This window comes from Macaca mulatta, chromosome 11, assembly GCF_049350105.2.
Source record: "Macaca mulatta isolate MMU2019108-1 chromosome 11, T2T-MMU8v2.0, whole genome shotgun sequence".
NCBI lineage: Eukaryota > Metazoa > Chordata > Mammalia > Primates > Cercopithecidae > Macaca > Macaca mulatta.
Window position 1 is genome coordinate 29,700,205 of NC_133416.1, and position 23,925 is coordinate 29,724,129.

The 23,925-nt window shown below is 41.8% G+C and overlaps 1 protein-coding gene across 12 annotated transcripts in view; it reads left to right on the forward strand.

Moving 5' to 3' along the window:
• The first annotated feature begins 941 nt into the window (after window positions 1-941).
• ARNTL2 (aryl hydrocarbon receptor nuclear translocator like 2) overlaps window positions 942-23,925 on the forward strand; it is a 69,626-nt gene continuing 46,642 nt past the window's right edge. For 6 of the 12 annotated variants that reach the window (XM_077953757.1, XM_077953760.1, XM_077953762.1 and 3 more), the window contains exon 1: window positions 942-1,207. In XM_077953757.1, coding sequence (XP_077809883.1) covers window positions 1,144-1,207 — 64 coding nt within the window. In that variant the 5' untranslated portion in view covers window positions 942-1,143. Of the gene's footprint in view, window positions 1,356-23,925 lie in introns of all 12 variants that reach the window. The other 6 variants (XM_028829355.2, XM_002798502.4, XM_001103326.5 and 3 more) reach the window with 2 other exon arrangements.

Below are 23,925 nucleotides of genomic sequence, written 5' to 3' on the forward strand. Positions count from 1 at the left end.
AAGTTGGTGTTGGTAGAATTTGGGGTGGAGTTCCAAGTCAAAGCTAGGAATGAGACGTTTCAAGAATGGTTTTGATTAGGGACGTGTCTTGGTGTGTGTTGAGGACAGCACAGTTTTCAGGACGTCTCCCTTACCTCTAGCTGCATAAAGTCCTAGTCCCTTGCTTAAGCCTGCAACAGTTTTCTCCTGTCATGCCCACTTCCGCTTGGGAACACACTTCCAAACCCCTTGCCCAGATTTTCACAATGGCCTTAAGTACTGCCCTGAGGACACATAAGGTGCTGGTTAAGACGTTGGAATTGAGTCCTTGTAGGAAAATTATTACCTTTAGGCTGGTTGCAAAGTTTGATTTGGTGTCTTCTCTACTGTGCCTTCCCTTTACTCCTACTAGATTACCAAGGAATGGGTCTAGGGACCAGTGGGAGGGCAGCAAACCAGTGTATTCTAGACACGTGGCCATAGGATGTAGGGCTGTCAAGTGATCCCCAAAAGATCATGTTTCTGGATTTACCCAACCGTTCCACGCGGCAAAACGGCTTCCTCGGGACCCTCTCTCTGTTATTTACACCCTCGTCTCTGCAGCTAAGCCCTTCCTTAAGCAGAAAAGAGCAGGGTCTCTCGTCCAGCACCCTTCTCCCCAGCCCAAGCCCCGTGCCCTCCGCTAACCCACCGTGCAAGTATCTTCATTCACCCTTTACCTTTGCCCCGAGGGTTTACAACTGCAATCTTCGGAATGCTGGGACAAAGCTTACTATGAGCATGGAAGCCTGTTTTCAATAGGGCGATTGCTAGAGGGACTCAACTGGCCTTTTCGCGCTGTGCCGCTCGCGGCAGGGCTCGGCGGGGCGGTGTCCGCAGCGGCTCCGCCCTTGGCCCGGGTCTCTTTCCCGCCCGGGAGCCCAGCGGCGCCCAGAGCGGCGAGCGGGTGGCTCCGCATGCTCAGTAGCCGCGGCCAGCCGGGCTGCGGGGCGGCGTCGGCTGCGCGCCTACGGGCTGCAGTGGCGGCCGCCGCGGCACCCGGCAGGGCCAGCCAGTCCCCTCTTCCCCACTCCAGAGCCGCCGCCTGGGACAGGGCAGGGCGGGCCCGGAGCTCCTCCATGCTGCCAGCCGCGGGGCTGCGGAGCCGGCCGGGTGGCTCCTGCGATGGCGGCGGAAGAGGAGGCTGCGGCGGGAGGTGAGGTTGCCTGCGGCGAGGCGGCGGCCCCAGGTGGGCGCGTGGCGCCTGACGCGCTGAGGGCGTCCCCGCGACGCCAGGTCGGCCCCCTCTGCCCCGAGGGAAGCGCCTGCGCCTGTCCCCTCGGGCCCGGCATCGCCTACCGAGGGGCGCTGGGACAAGGCCGCCCCGTGGGGCACAGGTGCGGCGTGGCGCCCGGCGCGTCCTCCCGGGGAGCGGGACGTGGGGAGGGGAGCCGGGGTTGCTGCCGGCGCTCAGCACGCAGTGTCTTGGTCCCGGGCCGGGCGCATTGGCGAAAGGCAGCCAGAGGGGGACCCTGCACCCGCGATGGGAGCGTCCGCTTCCACCCGCCGCCGGCCGCCTGCCTCGGCGTCGGCGTGGCATGCACTGCTGAGGGGACTTCCTACGTTTCTTTCTTTTGTGTAAACCAGTTGTCAGCAGCCGTGGACGGAGCTCGGGTCCTGCGAACCCCTCATCTCTGAGCTGAAAATGCTCGCGGCTTCCTAGCTTGAACCGCTGCCCCGCGGTGGAGCGCGCAGGCGGGCAGGTGCGCGTGGACGCGGGGCCACACTCCGGTACCGCAGCCCGCACCGCGACAGCCCCTCCGTAAGCGACAGGCGGCTCGTGTCTTTCACCACTGCAGCTTCTGGAAAGCCGTCAGTGGAGTTAGCTTGTTCGATTGTGTATTCCTGAGGTATTTTTGTGAATGGAGTTGGAAGTTTGCAGTGCTTTTTCCTTCTCGCTAGTATTTACTGGCAGTATTCTGTGGTTTCTTAAAACGGTGCTTTTGGGACCACGGCTCACAATTACGGAATGAATACAAAACAGCTGTTGTTGAAGACAAATGAGAAGCAGGAAAACAGAAATAACTAAAGGAAGACTGGCAGAGAAGTTCAGGGAAGCTGTTAATTCTCTCCTTTCCTTTTGGAATAAGGTGGTAGAGTTTCAGATTCTTCTCTGAAATAAGGCAATGAGAGGAGGTGGCTTTCGAAATTCTAATATAATTGTGGGAATTTACATCGTGGGGAGATTTCAGAAATTCCACCATTTGACTATTCCTTGTCTTAGGTAAACCCTTTGTTGAAAATAGAAGATGGCACGTGTGGTGTTAAGCTCTGACACCCCTTCTGCTCCGTCTCGTGACTGAGCTCTGCCCTTTACTGTCTGTGTCACCCAGGTTATTTGAAATCCCTTGGTCTGAGTTCCCCCATCCGTAAAATGGAGATAACTATGCAGTCTTGCCTTACAGGATTGTTAGGAGTAAATGAGATATGAATGCCAATAAAATGCTTAGCCCGATATTTAGGAAATAGTAAGTGCTTCATAAAACATTAGCTTAATGTAGTTACTAATTTACAATTACAATTTGCTTTGTGAAATTGGTGAGTCCTGTCTGGTCCATTAAGAAAGTGTTGTTCCACGTGAGTTAAAATTGGCCAAACTGAAAGAACGAACAGTGAAAATGCACCTACTAATTCAAAGAACGACTTTCCCCGGATAAGTCTTACGAACTTATGGCAAGCTTTTAGATAAAGTTTATTGCTATTTTTCTAACTATTTTAGATAAACAGTTTATTGCTCTTTGCATACCAAATGTAAAGTTGGGAATAATAAAAGTTAAATTTTCTTAGTTAAGAGTAGCAATGTTTCTGTGGGGGCTGGGAGAGCCCGCAGGTATGAGTACCTAAGATGTCCCAGACATTTCACAAGGGGTGCTTCTGTTAGTCTTACGGCAGCCTTGTGAGGTAGGTGGTATCTCCATTTCACAGATGAGAAAACTGAGGCTGGCTCACAGTTATACAGCCAGGACGCGACAGAACTAGAGTTAAAATCCATGGCTCTTGCCCATACTGCTTTCATTTCTTTCCCATCAGACTTGGTGTTGCTAATGAGCAAGTGTGCTCACTTCCAGACACCTGTTTATCTAAAGAGTAGTAAAAATAAAATTCTCAACGGAGAGCTCTGGGAGGAAAAAAATGTATTTATATTTTTACTATTTCTCCCTATTCCCAGAGGGAAAACAAAAACAGGCCTCTGGGCCAGTTGGTGGCCATCTACAAAACTAGCCCTAAGGTTTTTTTGTTTTTTTTTTTTTAAACAGTGTAAGCCGAACTATGAATTTCCCCACCCCATCAGTTTTACATGGTAAACACCGAAATTGAGCATGCTGCCAGGTGACTGAGTGTCCTCCCGATAAATGATTCCAGAATCCTTGGAGTTAGGAGAAGGGCGGTCTTGGGGAGCAGCACATTTCCAAGACTGACTGCCAGAGATGGTCTGAGGTCGAGGCCTTTGTGGGGCAGCTTTCTCGCCTTCCGTTTTCTTACCGGCTCGTGTTTTCACCTGTGATATTGTACGATCCAACTCTTTAACGTGTAGTTCTGCAATTACAGTGGTTTAAATTCATTTTGTGAGTCAGAAATCAAAAGTCATGTCCAAGTCAACTTTGCATAAGCTCCTGTTCCTGGCATGGATCCTTGGGCAAAATTTCAGCCAGAAATGCATTACTCAAGATAAACCAGGATGGGCTAATTACTTTTCACATATTTAAGGGGGAGGAAAATAGAGAAGGAAAGAGAGAAAGAGTGAGAGAGGAGGAGGGAGAAGAAGGAAAGAGGGGAGGTGTGAAGTAAAGAGAGGAGGAGAGGGGAAAGGAGGAAAAGGAGGAAGGAGAGAGTGAAGGAAAGAGATGGGGAGGAGGGGAGGGACTGCCACTCCATCAAAGTTTTACTCCAGGAAAAACAAAAACTGTGTTTAAAATATGTAGGGAAACCAAAATATCAGTAGGATAATACAGTGATTTCAATTTACTTTGTCCTGGTGAAATGATTCCCTAGTTCTAAAAAGCATGATGTTCTGTGCGGTGAGCATTGAGGTAGCATCCTTTTGAAGTCTCCCTTTGTGTCATGTTCAGGAAATCATAAATCAGCAAATAACAATTCATTCTAGTAGCCCCAGTTTCAGTTGTCTCCTTTAATTGAAGACCTCCACTTCTCTGCAGTGACAACTGAGTTACTCGGGTGTTTGGGATCTGGGTCATTAGTCAGTATCATCATGGTCATAAGCATTATCAGGGGCCTCAGAGTGTGCCATGTGCCCTACAGGAGGCAGGGGCACCTGATATATCTGCCTGTTTTGTGAGGCAGTGATTTCCTGCCCTGGTTTTTGCAAGTTTACTACCTGGAGTGGCTCCCCTGGTTCTCAGCATCCCAGCCCTCTGTAGCCCCTGCCTTGCCCAGTGCCTCGCCCCTTCCCAGTGGCAGGAGCCGGTGGGAACTAAGAGCCTTCAGTGTAAGCCCTTATTGGAGCTGGGACTGCAGGTGAGATATGTTCTCTGTAGTGGCGTGTAGGATTTCTAGATATTTACTGATAATTTATGCAATACTTAGCTATGAATGCCCTGCCCCACCTATTTCCTTCTCTTACTCAGGTGCTGGCACCCTTTCTGGTCCCTGACACATACTATTTATATTGTATCACGCTAGGCTATAATATCCCATTTACCCACCAAATTTTTTAACTTTAAATATTTTTAAACCTGGCTGGGCGCGGTAGCTCACGCCTGTAATCCCAGCACTTTGGAAGGCTGTGGTGGGTGGATCCCCTGAGGTCTGGAGTTCGAGACCAGCCTGACCAACATGGTGAAACCCTGTCTCTACTAAAAAATACAAAAACTAGTCAGGCATTGGAGGTGCGCGCCTGTAATCCCAGCTACTCAGGAGGCTAAGGTGGGAGAATCACTTCAACCCAGGAGCAGAGGTTGTAGTGAGCCAAGATCGTGCCATTGCACTCCAGCCTGTGTGACAGAGTGAGACTGTCTCAAAAAAAAAAAAAAAATTTTTAAACTTAAAATATTCTTAAACTTCTTAAAATCAGTTCAGTTATACGATGTTAACATTCTCACCTGAAAATACTTAAATGGTTGGTATAATAGGAAATTTGACATTTATGTAGCTAAATTATTTGTATTTCATTTCTCTAGTCTTTAATCTGATGGTTTAAATCTCTAGATGGTATCATTACAGAGAGATTAAAAACAAAGAAGTCTAAAGGAAAAGGAAATGTAAAGAGAATCATTCTTCCACTCTATGCTTTGCATTAAAGGATATTTAGAATTGAAGGTTAAGACTATTGTGATAAAACAATAATTTCCAAGACATTAAAAATGTTTTACTTACAACATTTCATACATTTTTAAGTAGATTAGAAATACACTTTATCATATTTTTCAAGCATATCACAGGGAAAGTAGAGAATCATCTACTCTCCTTCTTGACCAAAGTGCCTCCACCTTGGCCCCTCTGATATGTCCTATACTCAATTATGTGAAGGGACCTGCCTTTCCCTAACATAATGTACACTTTCCCACCGCCAGGCCTTTCCTCAGGCTGTTGGCTGTTCCTGGAATACCCCCGCCCTCCCTCTAGATGGGCCTGGAGAATCTTAACCAATCAAGCTCGAAGGCTGAGTGCAGATGTCACTTTTTTTTAATGTGTGGAGGAGAACTGGTGTAGGAAAATAGTATAAGCTTTGGAACTAGGCCACTGGGCTTGTGATTTCTGATTTCATTACTTGTCAGCTGTGTAAACTTGGTCAAATTTTAAAACTTCTCTGAGCCCCAATTTCCTTATCTGTAAAATAGGGGTAAAAATACCTAACTTGGAAGGTGGTTGTGGGAATTAAATGAGATAATGATTACAGACTGTTTAATGAACTCTGACCTTCAACAAATGATTTTCCCCTTTTCCTCATGCAACCTTCCCAGAACCACCTCGTCACCCACATTGAAATTATTCTCCCCTCCTATTTTCACATTGCAGTTTTTTGTGTGTGTGTGCCTGTCATAACACTTGTGCCTGTTTGCCGCAAGTTATTTGGTTTCTTAGCTCCACACTTAAGTTGCACATTCCCAGGCGGCCAGAATTAGTTCTTACTCAGCTTTATAATCTCCAATTTCTTGCACCTATGAAGTGCTTAATAAAGGCTTGCAGATTTTGAATGAAGGATGGTTTGTTTAAGGTGTGGAAAGGATTAGTTCATTCTTAAAGAATCCATTAAATACACACTATTCACTAGGCAAACAGAGAAGCAGAAGTGGTTGAAGCAGGAGAAGGGGTTAAAGAGCTTACAAAATCTATTAGGTTAGGTGAGAAATGCAGCCAAAATATTTGTAATATAAGATAGGAACATGGTACAGTATATGGGCTAACTGTTAGGAGTTAGCCTCCTCCCCCACAGTTGGGAGAAATTATATCTAGTTCATGAAGGAAGGAACCACAGAAGGCTTTCAGAGAAAGGGCTAATTTTAGTATTGATGGAAAGATAACTCTTTGAGAAGCAGCAAAAAAAAAAAAAAAAAAAAAAAAAAGCGGGGCGGGGGATTTCTTCCAGGCAACAGAGTAGGCATGAAAATGGATATCACCAGTGACATGCACAGAAGAACTGATGCCAGTGTCCTTTGGCTTCGGATAGGAAAACTGAAAAAGAAAGAATTGGCCCACCGAAAAGTTTCATCATTTTCTATTGGGCTTCCCCTCCGAGGTCTGCAATGAGGCATGGACAGTGAACACAGGCAGCCTGTCTTACACGTAGGTGATTTTCCTACTCTACAAAAGGAAAGATACATGCATCTTCTTTTTGGTTCCTGGCAGGCAACAGAGCTTTTAAATCACCTTGAAAGGCAAATTATGGCATATTTCTGATCAGTAAGAAAGCCAGAAAGCTTACTGATTCCTGCTTCCTGCCAGATGGCTGTCTCTTAGCTCTTAGTCTTCACTCCAAGTTATCTGGGCCCCTTCTTTCTTTCATCCTCTTTTCTTTGCTGAAAAGGGAACTACTACTATCTTTTTTTTTTTTTTTTAACTTTTATTTTAAGTTCAAGGGTACATGTGCAGGTTTGTTATATAGGTAAACTCGTGTCATGGGGTTTGTTGTACAGGTTATTTCATCATCCAAGTATTAAGCCTAGTACCCATTAGTTATTTTTTCTGATCCTCTCCCTCCTCCAACCTTCCACCTTCCGATAGGCCTCAATGTGTGTTGGTTCCCGCTGTGTGTCTATGTGTTCTCATCATTTAGCTCCCACTTTGAGAACATGTGATATTTGGTTTTCTAGTCCTGTGTTAGTTTGCTAAGGATAATGGCCTCCAGTTCCATCCATGTTCTGCAAAGGACATGAGCTCATTCTTTTTTATGGTTGCATAGTATTCCGTGGTGTATATTTACCACATTTTCTTTTTCTAGTCTACCATTTATGGGAACCTAGGTTGATTCCATGTCTTTGCTGTTGTGAATAGTGCTGCAATGAAATATGAATGCACTTTATAACAATTTATATTCCTTTGGATATATACACAGTAATTGGATTGCTGAGGTGAATAGTGGTTCTGTTTTTAGCTCGTTGAGGAATTGCCACACTGCTTTCCACAGTGGTTGAACTAATTTACACTCCCACCAACAGTATATTAGCATTCCCTTTTCTTTGCAGTCTCACCAGTATATGTTACTTTTCGACTTTTTTAAAATTAATTAATTAATTTATTTATTTTTTTATTTTTTTGAGACGGAGTCACGCTCTGTCGCCCACGCTGGAGTGCAGTGGCGCAATCTCGGCTCCCTGCAAGCTCCACCTCCTGGGTTCACGCCATTCTCCTGCCTCAGCCTCCCCAGCAGCTGGGACTATAGGTGCATGCCGCCATAATAGCCATTCTGACTGGTATGAGGTGGTAATCTGATTGTGGTTTTGATTTTCACTTCTCTAATAATCAGTGATGTTGAGCTTTTTTTTTCCCATATGCTTGTTGGCCGCATGTATGTCTTCTTTTGAAAAGTGTCTGTTCGTGTCCTTTGCCCACGTTTTAATGAGTTGTTTGGTTTTTCCTTGTAAATTTAAGTTTCTGATAGATGCTGGATATTAGACCTTTGTCAGATGCATAATTTGCAAAAAGTTTTCTCCCATTCTGTAGGTTGTCTGTTCACTCTGTTGATAGTTTCCTTTGCTGTGCGGAAGCTCTTTGGTTAATTAGATTCCATTTGTCAATTTTTGCTTTTGGCACAATTGCTTTTGGTGTCTTGCATAATGAAATCTTTGCCTGTTCCTATGTCCAGAATGGTATTTCCTAGGCTGTCTTTTGGGTTTTTATGGTTTTGGGTTTTACATTTAAGTCTTTAATCCATCTTGAGTTGGCTTTTGTATACGGCATAAGGAAGGGGTTCAGTTTCAGTCTTTTGCCTATGGCTAGCCAGTTATCCCAGCACCGTTTATTGAATAGGGAGTCCTTTCCCAGTTGCTTGTTTTTGGCAGCTTTGTCGAAGATCACATAGTTGTAGGTGTGTGGCCTTATTTCTGAGCTCTCTATTCTGTTCCATTAGTCTATATGTCTGTTTTTGTACCCCTCCCATGCTTTTTGGTTACTCTTGCTTTGTAATATAGTTTGAAGTTAGGCAATGGTGATACTCCCAGCTTTGTTCTTTTTGCTTAGGATTGCCTTGGCTATTCAGAGTTTTTTTTGGTTCCATATGCATTTTAAAATAGTTTCTTCTGGTTCCGTGAAGAATGTCATTGGTAGTTTGGTAGGAATAGTACTGAAACTATAAACTGCTTTGGGTAGTATATAATCCATTTTAACAATATTGATTCTTCCTATCCACGAGCATGGAATGTTTTTCCATTTGTTTGTGTCATCTCTGTTTTGAGTAATGTTTTGTCATTCTCATTGTAGAGCTCTTTCCCCTCCCTGTTAACTGTATTCCTATGTATTTTATTCTTTTTGTGGTGATTATGAATGGGACCACATTCCTGATTTGGCTCTCAGCTTCACTGTTGTTTCTGTATAGGAATGATTTTTGCACATTGATTTTGTATCCTGAGACTTTGCTGAAATTATTTATCAGCTTAAGGTACTTTGGGCCCAAGACTATAGGGTTTTCTAGATATAGAATCATGTCATCTGCAAAAAGGGATAGTTTGACTTCCTTTCTTCTTACTTAGATGCCCTTTATTTCTTCCTCTTGACTGATTGCTCTGGCCAGCACTTCTAATACTTCGTCAAATAGGAGTAGTAAGAGAGGGCATCCTTGTCTTGTGCCAGTTTTCAAGGGGAATGCTTCCAGCTTTTGCTCATTCAGTATGACGGTATGATGTTGGCTGTGGGTTTGTTGTAGATGGCTCTTATTATTTTGAGGTATGTTCCCTTAATATCTATTTTGTTGAAGGTTTTTTAACATGAAAAGGTGTCGAATTTTATCAAAAACCTTTTCTGCATCTGTTGAGATAATCACATGGTTTTTGTCTCTAGTTCTGTTTATGCAATGAATCATATTTATTGATTTGCGTATGTTGAATCAGACCTGCTCCCCAGGGATAAAGCCTACTTGATCATGGTGAATAAGCTTTTTGACATGCTGCTGGATTTGGTTAAGGCAGCTACTTCTCTCTTAAATACATTTCACATTCTTCTGAAAAGCATAAGTACTATTTCATTTATTTTCACGACAGCCTGTTGGGAAGCAGGTATCTGCAGTTTCCACATTTATTCAGCATAACGACCTGTGTTGTTCTACCATCCCCATCACTCTGTGTCCTTGATATGGGTATGTGCTCCAGGCATGCTCACAGAAAAGAACCTGCAGCACCTACAGACTTTTCCTATGCAGTTCCATGGGACAAAGCCAAAGACCCTCAGCCTTGACTTCCAAACACTTAATGAAGGTTTTTAAACAATAAGAAATCCAGTGCCCTGCATCAGAACATACTCCTAACATGAAAAGAGCACTCGTGGAAACAGCTAAGTATAGTGACATCAGGAGATGTTTTGTTTGTTTGTTTTTAATGTTTTTTTTTTTTAAATTTTTGAGAGAGAATCTCACTCTGTCGCCCAGGCCAAAGTGCAGTGGTGTGATCTCGGCTCATTGCAACCTCCACCTCCTGGGTTCAAGCAATTCTCATGCCTCAACACTCCTGAATATCTGGAACCACAGGTGTGCACCACCACAGCCAGCTAATTTTGTTTTTTTTTTAGTAGAGATGTGGTTTCATCATGATGGTCAGGCTGGTCTCAAACTCCTAGCCTCAAGCGATCTGCCCACCTTGGCCTTCCACAGTGCTGGGATTACAGGCATGAGCCACTGCACCCAGCCAGTTGTTCTTATTTCAATTCAGTTACAGTGCAGAGGATCTCTGGCTTAGAAGTTACTTGTAAACAAACTCTCTCTCTCTATCAAAATACATAATCTCTTTTTCTTAGAACAGAGAATATAGGGAGAATATGTTATTGTGCCAATAGAGTACTTAAGCTATAAGTGCGTTTTATAGAAATGCAGATTTTAAGAGGAATAGATCAGTATACATCTGATCTGTAGATTGAATCTATACCATCCATACAGTAGATGCGATTGAAATTGATTACTTGACAGAGTGTGTTATCAATAGATGTTAAAAGGAATAGAAGATTATCAAGATTAACAGTTGTTTTATTAAAGATCTAGAGAAAAGTTTTGATGAAACAATGAGCACCGTATCCAGCTCTATCTTCTTTCCTTGAACACGTACCAGCTCCCTGGTTGGAGAATTAAATTTCCTCTGTGAGTTTACATGGCACCCAAAGATAGGCTGTGCTTACACTACCATGGAAACAAACAATATTGTATTGTAGGTAGGCCATCTCTTCTATAACACGTCACCCAGGCAACCACTCTGACCTAGAAAAGAGAGACTAAATCCAGTTTTCCATGTATCATGGTGCTAGTGGCTTTTTTAGGACAGTTCTCCTTTTCTTTAGTTTTCAACTTGAAATGCTAGCACTTTTGGCTTATCACTTCCTTTCAACAATAATCATAGCTACCTCTGGGGTATGTAGTCATAAGAAAAACAGCCTGACCTTAGAGGGATGTTCAATTCATACCTCAAAGTTTAGAAGGCATCCGGGGCAAATTATTTAGCAAAAGGTTTAGAAATAATTTTCTTTAGCTATTTCTCTAGGAAGCACATGGAAGCAACTTTAGGTTATGATCATCATTGTTCGTAAGGCATGTTATGCCTAGATCGTATTAAAGCCATAAGTGTCACTGTGGGGTTTATTGCTTTTAAAATCTATATTGTGTTTAACTATTGCACTTAACATCTGTATTGTATTTGTAAAACTTTAACATTTGCTTGTTGCAGTGTCCCGCTTCTTTTTAAAAAAGGCTCTTTCCTTTTTTCTAGAATAATCGCCATTCAGTGAAAAGATACACAAACATATTTATGAACACTGATGTATTTTTTCCCCAAAGTTAAACGGAAGGTGTCTCATCTTGTTGCTACTTGAGTTGTCAGGAATCATGTATCTTTTATAGGCTTTGTGTAGAATTTGGCATATCCGCCTGACTAGTGTGAATCATGATAATGGCCTACATTGTGTCTCCTATTTGCTCATAACCTGCAGGAATTATATTTTGTTGAGCTGTATTTTCCAGCATGTAACAATGATCTCAGTGTAGACCATCCAAATCTAAATACGTTTTTGTGCCTTTGGAAAAACCTGCTGATGTTGAAAATGTTAAACCCTGCATTCTTCTTTTGTATCAGTCAGGCCTAGAACAAGTTAGGGGACTTTTCTATGTTGATACGGAACTGAAATTCTGATGAACTGTGGTTTCTTGCTTTTGCCCATCCCTGGATTAGGTATAATGCCTATGAAATGCTGGCCTTTTCTGGAATGGTCATAGTCAGGGAAGCATTCTTCAGTGCTTATATCACTCTGATTACGTTCTGCATCACAAATGAGTACTTTCCCTTGACTCCAGTTTCCTTATAGTCATCATGAGTGTTTCTCCTCCCTCTTTGCCCTGTTTCAAAAGCTCATCTTCTATAATTCTCTCTTTGGTTCTGTTAAATAGTTAAAATTCTTAATCTTTATTGAGTATTTACTATGTGCTAGGTGTTCTGAATGTTTTGCGTGGCGTAATTCATTAGATCGCCAGCAACTTATGAGGTAAGTACTATTGTTAATCTGTGTTTCAGAGGAGGAAACAGAGGCATAGAGAATTTAAGTACATTGCCTAACATTAAGGTGGCAGAACTAGGGCTTGAACCCAGGCAGAGTGGCCTTCAGAGCTTGTAACCTTGCCCTAGGTTGCATTCCTTTAGTGTCTGCAAGGCGTTTGGATATGGTTCCATTTCTGTGGAGTGCTGATGTCTAAAACTGATCTTCCGGGAGGGAGTGTGGAACACTGGCCTACTTTGACTTTGAGAGCATCTGAGGTCTTTCACCTAATAATTGTGTGACGTTTGCCGTGTTTATTAGTCAGGGTTCAACCAAAGGAGCAGAACCAATAGGATATATATATTAAGAGATTAATTGCAAGGGATTGGTTTATGCAACTGTGGGGCTGGCTAGGCAAGACTGAAACCCACGGAGCAGGTTGTCAGTAAGGCAGGCTGAACTCCAGCACAGGCGGACGCTGCTGTTCACAGGTGGAGTTTCTTTTTCCTTAAGGAAGACTCCGCTCTGCTTTTAAGACCGTTCAACTGATTAAATGAGGCCTACACAGATTATCTAGGATAGTCTCCCTCACTTGAGATAAACTGATCATGGGCTTTGATCACATCTACAAAATACGTTCACAGCAACGCCTAGACAAGTGTTTGACAGAATAACTGAGGACTGTAGTGTAGTCAAGATGACATAGCGAAGTTGCCTTGTTTCTCTGAGCCTTGGTTTTTCTCACATGCTAAAGGGGGATAGTAAACGCCATAGGCCTGTGAGGATTGTATAAAATATGTAAAGCATATGGTGCCTGGCATGTCAGGATTCAGTAAAAGATGATATTATTTGTGGCAGTGGTGGGGATATCAGCAGCTGCAGCTGTGGTCCTGCCTACAGTAGTGACGTGGTCCTCATTTTCATCACTCTCTTGGTCATTGCTGTTCATGGCAGTGGATGGCTTCCTAACTAGTATTTCTGCCTCAAACTCTTTTAATCCATCCCCATTTTTTTCTCAAGGCTATCATGAAAGGCTTAAAGTGTAGCACACTACTCTCCAGCTTTGAAAAATGTCTTGTTGAAATCCAGGTACACTGTGTTTATAGATTTCCTCAACTGGTGCACACTTCAACTGCTTCCCCTCCCAAAAATGCTGCCTGCTCACTTGCTAAAAGGTAGTGCTGGGGAGGGCAGTGGCATCAAAATTCATTCTAAGTGTCTTTCGTTCCTTTTCAGTTTCTGCAGTAATTGAGGATGGGACATGCATGAGAACTGTTTTAAGTTCTGTTGTTTTTTTTTTTCTTTTATTTAAACTGAGATGTAAAGCACAGCTGAGCGTATTATTTCACCACTCTGAACCTAAGTTTTCTCAGCTTTAAGATGAGTAAATTGGGCAAGATACTTTTTTTAATTGTTTATTTTATTGAGACAGGGTTCACTCTGTTGCCCAGGCTGGAGTGCAGTGGTATGATCACGGTTCACTGCAGCCTCCATGCCTTGGGCTCAAGTGATTCTCCTGCATCATCCTCTGCCTCTGGAGTAGCTGTTATCACAGATGCATGCCACCCTGCCCAGCTAATTTTTGTACTTTTTTTTTTTTTTTTTTGTAGAAACGGGATTTTATCATGTTGCCCAGGTGGGTCTCCAACTCCTGGGCTCAAGCTATCTGCCCATGTGGGCTTTCCAAAAGTGCTGGGATTACAGGCATGAGCCACCACACCTGGCTGATAATTTGTTTCCTTCTTTTTTTCCCTTCTATTAATCTTGTATTGCAAAGTGAGAAAACCAGATATGTTTCTAGGATTTTCTCCAAAATGTTTTTTAGTAATTTTTATCTTTAAGAGCAAGACTAGTTTATTTTTCCATATTGAACCAAATATTTAAAAGGGAGTACTTAATTATAGTTGAATCAAATAATAGATTAAAAAATTAGCGAAAAATACCTTCCACTTTTGTATTCCTTCAGATAAGAGACAATGTGTGAACAAATGAATGAACTTGGAAACCATTTTAGTCTATTGGACTTGGTAACTGTTTTGGTCCTTATTCTGAACTGCTTGTGCAAATCCAACTCATACTAATCTTCCTGCCATGTTTCTGATCTTTCCGTCTTATGAACTTTGATTTACCTGCCTGCTTATTGCCACTTCATCTTATCTCCTGAATGTGATGATTAAACCTTTTTTTGAGGCGGAGTCTCACTCGGTCTCCCAGGCTGGAGTACAGTGGCACGATCTCAGCTCACTGCAACCTCTGCCTCCCAGGTTCAGGCAATTCTCCTGTGTCAGCCTCCTGAGTAGCTGGAATTACAGGTGCACACGTCATCACCCCGGCTAATTTTTGTGTTTTTAGTAGAGATGGGGTTTCACCATGTTGGCTAGGCTGGTCTGGAACTCCTGACCTCAGGTGATCCACCCACCTTGGCCTCCCAAAGTCCTTGGATTACAGGTGTGAGCCAAAGGTTTTCAAAGTGTTACTCCCACCCTTTGCCATGATTCTCACCTTTCCTATGTGGCTATGGTCCACCAATGCTGGAGAAGGCGTTCTGTTCCCGTAGTCTACTGTCAGACTGTGGCTCCCAGTTGATGTCACAGTTTTTGAAAATATACTTTCAGACTCTTAAAATTCAAGACTATAGGTGAATAGTTGCGATGGTTTGGATGTTTGTCCCCTCCAAACCTCATGTCGAAGTTTGATCTCCGGTGTAGGAGGTGGGGCCTAATGGGAGGTATTTGGGTCATGGGATGGATCCTTCATGAATAGGTTAACGTCCTTCCTTGAGAGTAAATGAGTTCTCACTCTGTTTAATTATTTGTTAAAGCTGGTTGTTAAAAAGAGCCTGGTGCACCCTGCCCTCTTGCTTTCTCTCTCCCCATGTGATCTCTGCACACTCTGGCTCCCCTTTACCTTCCACCTTGAGTGGATGCAGCCTGAGGCCCTCACCAGAAGCAGATGTCCCATCTTGAACTTTCCCACTATTAGAATCAGGAGCCAAATAAACCCTTTTTCTTGATAAATTACCTAGTCTCAGGTATTCTGTTACAGCAACACTAAGTGGACTAAGAGTAGCTTAGTACAGTAGTCAAGTACGAGATAAACCCAACATCTTTGGCATTGAATGTCACACAGGGAAGTGATACGGCTATTTTATGTACATCAAAACTTCAAGATTATGCGCTGCATTTTCTTCACTAATATGCATAAATGATACTATTTCTCAATAATTTTGGCCTTCTCCTGCATTTGCCCATACCACCAGAGGCATTCAGAGCCTTTGATTAATACCTGGTAGAACTCCAGGATACACAGGAGGATGTGTTAGATTTTTGAGTTCCATGAAGGATCAGTCTCTTTTGTCACCGTCATATCTCCAGCCCTTGGCTCAGCATCTTGTTCACAGTAGGTGCTTGAGGAATATTTACTAATTGATCTGCAGGACATTATAGGACCACAGCGGACAAGTACCACTCACCAGGTGGCCATCCATTTAGGAGAATAGGCTAGCTTTTTTTTTTTTTTTAATTATATCCTTTCAATCAGGTTGTACTGCAAACTGGAAAACTGGTTTGAATATATTCTAAGGTTAAAACATAAACATCATTTTTCTGATGTTCACACCCATGCAGTTGGTTTGTGTTTTATCCTGAGTGCCATGCCCTTAGGATCAGCTAGGAAGAACCAACCTTAGTATGTACTGTGCAAGAGATCCAGGGCACCTGCTGATTTTAAGGCCATCTTTAGTACACAGTCCAGTATGAGCAATACAAGCAAATCCACATCTTACCTTAAACATGCTCTAAAATATATATGCATGAGCCACCACACCCAGCCTCCTTTTTTTTTTTTTTTTTTTTTTTGAGACAGGGTCTTGCTCTGTCACTCAGGCTGGAGTGCAGTGGCATGAACCTGGCTCACTTCAGCCTCATCCTCCTATGCTCAAGGGATCCTCCTGCCTCAGCCTGCCAAGTAGCTGGGACTACAGGTGTGTGCCACCACACCCAGCTAACTATTTGTTTTTTGTAGAGATGGAGTCTCACTATGTTGCCCAGAATGGTTTCAAACTCCTGGGCTCAAGCAATCCTCCTGCCCTGGCCTCCCAAAGTGCTTGGATTACAGGCATGAGCCCCTGGCACCTGGCCTTATTTTTCTGAATTAAAAAAGTAATATGTGTTAGTTGTAGAAAAGGAAAAGGTAAATTAAGAAAAATAGAAATGGCTTAACCATGTCTTTTATTTTCTGTATTCTGATGCTTTGATATCTGGGATTTGCTGACTTTGGAGGGACTGTCCCTCCTGGGATTAGCCAATACCTAGAGATAGTAAACAATTTGCCCTTGAATGTGCTTTTCAAATATAAACCAGTCCAGAGCCCACTACCCAACCATCTCTTTTATTGAGCTCATACAGTCTCGGCTACTATCCACCTAACCTAATCACCCCGGGGCCAGATACCAGATCCCTACGTAGGGACAGCCCCTGTTCCCCAGAGTCTGCTGAAATTATTCAAAGTAGCCAATTCCAAGCTTGCTTAGCCTGCCTCACCTGTTCCTTCAGAAACCAGAATCAAGACTCTTGCCCTCAGTTCTCTCTCTTCCTCTGACTGACCCAGTGCTTCCCCTGTGGCACCTTCAGTGTTGTGGCATGCCCATTCCATGTGGGAACGGCGAGTAACAGTCTGTCTTTTCAGTGGCAATAAATGTCTCCTGATTGATTGACCCTACTTTATCTCAAATTTCTACTAATACATTATATTGTAAAACTAAAGTGAACAAGATACCATACAAAATTTAATATTTTTAGAGCATTTGCTATTTCGTAAGTAATTTGAAAACATCGTATTTAAAGACAGCAGAGGACTCCATCAGATAATTGCACCCTAATTTTTTAGCCGTTCCCTTGTTAAAGCTGTTAGATTTGTTTTCAGGTTTATGCTGCTGAAGTATTTTTATTAATTTCTTTGTACAAAAGTCTTTATGTATGTCTTTAGTAATTTTAGGATAAGTTCAAAGAAATCGAATTGCTAAATCGAAGAACAGCATGTGTTTGTGCCCCTTGATGTAATTTTTCAAATTGCCTTCTGGAAACATTATATACGATGAGCATCCCTAATCTGAAAATCCAAAATCTGAAGTGCCAGAAAATCCTCAACTTTTTGAGTACTGGCATGACACCACAAGTGGAAAATTCCACACCTGACCTCATGTGACAGGTTGTGGTTAAAATGAAGTCAACGTCAATAAACTAGGCGTCGAAGGAACATACCTCAAAATAATAAGAGCCATCTATGACAGACCCGCAGCCAACATCATACTGAATAGGCAAAACCTGGAAGCATTCACCCTGAGAACTGGAACAAGGCAAGGATGCCCACTCTCACCACTCCTGTTCAACATAGTCCTGGGAGTTGTAGCCACAGCAGTCAGGCAAGAGAAAGAAATAAAAGGCATCCAAATAGTAAATAGGAAAATAAGTCAAATTATCTCTCTCGGTGACAATATGATTGTCTATATGGAAAACCCTAAAGATTCTGCTAAAAGGCTCCTAAGCTGATAAATAACTTCAGTAAAGTTTCAGAATACAAAATAATTGTAAAAAAGTCAGTAGCATTTTCATACTGCTAAGCTGAGCACCAAATCAAGAGTGCAATCTCATTCACAATAGCCATTAATACCTAGGAATACAACTAACCAGGGAGGTGAAACATCTATACAAAGAGAATTACAAAACACTGCTCAAAGAAATCAGAGATGACACAAACAAATGGAAAAACATTCCATGCTCATGGATAGGAAGAATCGATACTGTTAAAATGGCCATACTGCCCAAGGTGGTTTACAGATTCAGTGCTATTTCTATCAAGCTACCAATGTTATTTTTCACAGAATTAGAAAAAAACTATCCCAAAATTAATATGGAACCAAAAAACCCGAACAGTCAGAGCAATCCTAAGCAAAAAGAACAAAGCCAGAAACATCACACTACCCGACTTCAAACTATACAAGGCAACAGTAACCAAAACAGCATGAGACTGGTACAAAAGCAGACATAGACCAATGGAACAGGTTAGAGAACCCAGAAGTAAAGCTGTACACCTATAACCATCTGATCTTCGACAAAGCTGACAATTACAAACAGTGGGGAAAGGAGTCCATATTCAATAAACTGTGCTAGGATAACTGGCTGGCTATATGCAGAACATTGAAAGTGGACCACTTCCTTTCACCAGATACAAAAATCAACTCACGGTGCATTAAAGACTTAAATGTAAAACCTAAAACTATAAAAAAAAAAAAAAAAGCCTAGAAGAAAACCTAGAAAATACCATTCTGGATGTAGGCCTTGGCAAAGATTTCATAATGTAGTTTCCAAACGCAATTGCAACAAAAACAAAAATACATAAGTGGGACCTAATTAAACTAAAGAGTTTCTACACAGCAAAAGGAAGTATTAAAAGAATAAACAGCCTACAGAATGGGAGAAAATATTTGAAAATGTTGCATCCAAAGAAGGTCAAATATCCAGAATCTATAAAGAACTTAACCGGCATAAAACAACCATATTTTAAAAATAGGCAAAGGACATAAACAGACACTTCTCAAAAGAAGACATACATGCAGCCAACAAACATGAAAAAATGCTCACCATCATGAATCATTACAGAAATGCAAATCAAAACCACAATGAGATACCATCTTATGAAAGTCAGAATGGCTATTATTAAAAAGTCAGAAAGTAACAGATGTTGGCAAGGTTGTGGAGAAAAGCGAACACTTACACACTGCCTATGGGAATGTAAATTAGTTCAGCCACTGTGGAAAGCGGTTTGGAGGTTTCTCAAAGAACTTAAAACAGAACTACCATCTGACCCAGCAATCCCAATTCTAGGTATACACCCAAAGTCATATAAATTGTTCTACCAAAAAGACACATGCATTCAAATGTTCATTGTAATACTGTTCACAATAGCAAATACAGGGAATCAACCTAGATGCTCATCAGTGGTGGACTGGACAAAGAAAATGTGGTACATACACACCAGGGAATGCTACACAGCCGTAAAAAGAATGCAGTCGTGCCCTTTGCAGCAACATGGGTGGAGCTGGAGGTTATTATCCTGGGAAAATTAACAGAGGAACAGAAAACTAAAAACTGTATGTTCTCACTTGTTAGTGGGAGCTAAACACTGAGTACACACAGACACAACAAGGGGAACAATAGACGTCGGGGCCTACTTTCTGAAGGTAGAAGGTGGGAGGAAGGGTGAGGGTTAAAAAATTACCTATTGGGCACTGTGCTCCCTACCTGGGTAATGAAATAATTTGTATACCAAACCCCAGCAACATGCAGTTTACACATATAACAAACCTGCACATATATCCCTTAAACCTAAATGAGATTTAAAAAAAAGAAAGAAAAAAAAATCAAAACCTTGTTTTGTGCAAAAATTACTTAAAATATTGTATGAAATTACCTTCATGTTTTGTGTATAAAGTGTATATGAAACATAAGTGACTTCCGTATTTACACTTGGTATCTTACTGGGTATCTGCAGATATTCCAAAATCCAAACAAAATCCAAATTCTGACACACTTCTAAACATTTCAGTTAAGGGATATTCAACCTGTACCAGTTTTCCTTCCTACTAGAAATGTATGAAATTATAAGGATGTCTTCTCACCCCTTCCCCTTCTGTAAGGCACCTTTGCCAGCTCAACAAATGATCGATTTTGTAATTCAGTAATTACTAGATTAGTAGTAATATGGTCAGCCCAAATTTTAAGGAATTAACTAGAGACATTGTGGAAACAAATCACTGTCTTGTGTATTTCAGCAGTAGGAAGTGAGGTTGACCTCTTTTATTTGAGCCTTATTGCCATTTCCAGACGTTATTTCTCGCTGTCATTTATTGTCTTCATTTTGGTTTTCTGTTTATTGCACTCTCCTCTTACACCTGCTTCTGCTTAGTCTTCTGCTGACCTTCAGGGTGCTGCAGCATCATATTCTTAGAGACATTTCCTCTCCTCCCCATCCCCTCATGTTACACTAGGCAACATGGATCTTCTCTTTTTTAACACACTCTGTCCTCACTTCACCGCAAACAGTGCTCCATAGACCTTTAATCAGCTGGAAATTCTTCACCTCTGAATCCCCAAGTCTGAATTTCTCACTACAAACCACGGTTTCATATTTTTATGGCTCTCCCACTGACACCAAATTTCTTTGTCATCCTAATGTTATTTCCAAGCACTCCATCCATTTCCCATTTCCTTTTTTGGCTCCTTCTGTGTGTCTCTTGCTTTCCTGCCCAGCCTGTGATCTGTGATGCACCATTTGACTGTGATGTGATAGACACCACTTACCTGTTTATCTTTTTGAACTTCTACATACTTCCCTGGGAAGTTGCTGGCCTTGGGCAACCCAAAGCATTTATTTTCTCTGCTTCAGTTCTCCAGCTGTTATGTGATCATGGACAAAATCACATGCCAGCCGAGCTGTGTGTCCTTGGAATCTAGGATTGTGTGGTTTCCCCTTTATTATTTGGAATTCACGGAAACTAACAGTCTTAAAATAAAAATTCACAGAAAATGAGCCTAAATACATTTTAGTTTTTGGAGTCTGAGACAGTTATGCTGTGTCCCAGGGACTTCCACCTGGGTTCCTTTCTCACCATATGTGAGCCTTCGCTCCCCTAAGATGATTTAATCTTAAGAACCATCCTCAGTACTTCCCTTTTAGACATCTTGCTATTTCTGAGGCCGAGGCCAGAAGAATCAAATCCTTCTGTGATGTTTTAATATCCTATCTGTGCCGGGCGCGGTGGCTCAAGCCTGTAATCCCAGCACTTTGGGAGGCCAAGACGGGCGGATCACGAGGTCGGGAGATCGAGACTATCCTGGTTAACACGGTGAAACCCCATCTCTACTAAATACAAAAAACTAGCCGGGCGTGGTGGCGGCACCTGTAGTCCCAGCTACTCGGGAGGCTGAGGCAGGAGAATGGCGTGAACCCGGGAGGCGGAGCTTGCAGTGAGCTGAGATCCGGCCACTGCACTCCAGCCTGGGTGACAGAGCGAGACTCCGTCTCAAAATAATAATAATAATAATAATAATAATATCCTATCTGTGATGTGATATTTTGGGCTCCTGACCCCTGCCTGAAATGATTTTTGGCCTTCTCTGTCCAGGCTTAGCAGCAGAGCCATATTTCTCCAACCAAGATGGAGAGGTTTTCAGTTATACAGCTTGGAGTACAGTCTTCATTACAGAAATAAACAGATGAGAGGCCATTCTGTTTAGGCAAAGATGGAATGCATTATGATGAAAGTTGTAGCTTTTGCTAGGAAGACTAATTCCAGAACTGATTTGCTAGGAGGGAGAACGTCGTAAATGTTCCCCCTGCCTTGGTGAGGATTGGCCTCAGTAGTGAATAGGGCTGAGGCAGTCCTAGGTAACTACATTAGCTTCCTGCTACCTGGAGATAAAGCTCAGACCCCTCGGTGTTACATCCGAGGCCCTCCATGAACTAGTGCAACCTACCTTTCAAGCTTGATCTCACATCAGTTTTACATTGTGGCCAGCCATACTGATCTTGCTATCCCCCGATAGTCCATATGCCTTCTTTTCTCTGAGTTGCGTGTATGTCTTACAAAAGTAAGACGTGATACTTAGAAAAGTTTGGAACAATATAAGAAAGCAGAAAAGAGAAAAATCCTTTGGCTACTGAGATGAAACTCCTAGAAACATTTCATTGTGTGTGTGTTTTCTCTCCCTTGCACATGGCATTATTTTTGTTGTTTTTCCATAGTCTTTCGTCCCTCTTTTTAAAACTAAACATTACATAAGAATTTATTTTTTATTTCCATAGGGTTTGGGGGAACAGGTGGTGTTTGGTTACACGAATAATAAGTTCTTTAGTGGTGATTGCTGAAATCTTGGTGCACCCATCACCCGAGCAGTATATACTGTATCCGATGTGAGGATGAATTGAGCCCAGGAGGCAGAGGTTGCAGTGAGCTGAGATTGTGCTGCTGCACTCCAGCCTGGGTGACAGAGTGAGACCCTATTTTAAAAAAAGTACTAGCAGCAGTAAAATGTAAAAGAGAAAGAATTTAGCACTGAGAAGGGCACAGCATCATTTTTCTGGTATTCTTGACAAATGTGCACAATCTAAATTTAGTCATGAGGGAATATCAGACAAACTTAAGCTGGAGGACATTCTAGAAAATAACTTCCCAGTACCCTTCAAAAGTCTCAAGAAAGACAAAAGAAGCCTGAGGAACCATTACAGAGGAAAGGAAACAAAGGACAGGTGGCAGGTGCTAAATGCATTGTGTGATCCTGGACCAGCAAAGGACATTAGGACAATTGACAAAATTTGTATAAGGTCTGTAAATTAGATAATAATTGTATGTCAGTGTTAATTTCCTGATCTTGATGATTATGCTGGGGTTAAGACTGACATTATCATTTGGGGAATATTATTGAAGGGCATATGGGAATTCTTTACACTACCTTTGCCAACCTGAAATTATTTCAAGATAAAAAGGTTAACAGCTTTATAATTAAAAATAAAGCAACAACATTAACTCAATGTTGTTTACCTAACTGACACCTTAGGCATCTACATTGGCTCACCAACAATGTCCACACGTTTTTGCTGGGCTGCTTACTTAATTAGCATCAGTAAGCTCTGGTTTTCAAACAGATTTCATGTACATTTTTTTATTTGATTCTGAAACAAACAAATGTGGTTTGTGGGAAATTTCCTCCATCTTAAAGAAACAGGGTTGGTTATGTTAAGTGATTTGTGCCCCCCAAAAAAAAAAAAAAAAAAAAAAAAAACCAGTACTAACAAAGTAGTGGGTAGATGGGACCACAAAGATTTTCTGGGTTTGGACTCTCAGAAGTTAAAAAGGCCACTTTCATTTTTCAAGGAAGTAATTTAAACATTTACACAGAATAAATTATTTTTAACCAAAAGTTATTTACAAGATAATGAAAATGTACACAAACTTTAAGATATAGCACACTATTGGCCATGAAAGTAGGTAATGGAACAAAAGTTTTAAAGTTTTATGAAAATTGAAAAATTTCCCCAAACTGCCATGGCTTCTGTGAATGTGTGTGTGCATAGGTGCGTATATGCAATGTGTATTCTCTTTCAACCACAATGCCAGATTCCAAATTTGAACCCCTTTGTAACTATGAGCCTAAACCAAGTGGCTACTTGGCTTCCCTCAGTTATGACTTCCAAACAGCTGCTCATTTCCCATAGTTTATTTTCCTCCTTAAGGAATTGATACTAAATGGTAGACCTTTGAAATATTGCAAGGTGGATTATCATCACCAGGGAGAGATGTAGAGCGGAGTGAGATTTAATGCTAATCTCATTTTAAGTAAAATCACAAACTTTCTTTGTAAAAAGGCAATCACAATATCTTCACTTAACCTAAATTCTGTGTTATTTTGTTGAGTGTTAAAGAACACATGTTACATTCACCACTGAGAAGTCACTCAATTTGGCGAGGAAAGGCAATATGAAAACATTAAATCATATACCTCCACAATGAGTTATATAAAAGCAGGGCTGAACTTCAATTCCTAACACATGGTCTCATCTTCTGCAGATGTATATGTGGAGGCAGAAAGTCAAGCAAACTGGAAAGTTAAAAATGAAATTTTTACTCCTTAAATTATGAGTCACCTACTAACAAAAATAAGAATCTGCATCATGGAGATTATTTCCAAAGAACAGATCCTTTTAGCTAAAACTAACTAGTCTCACTAA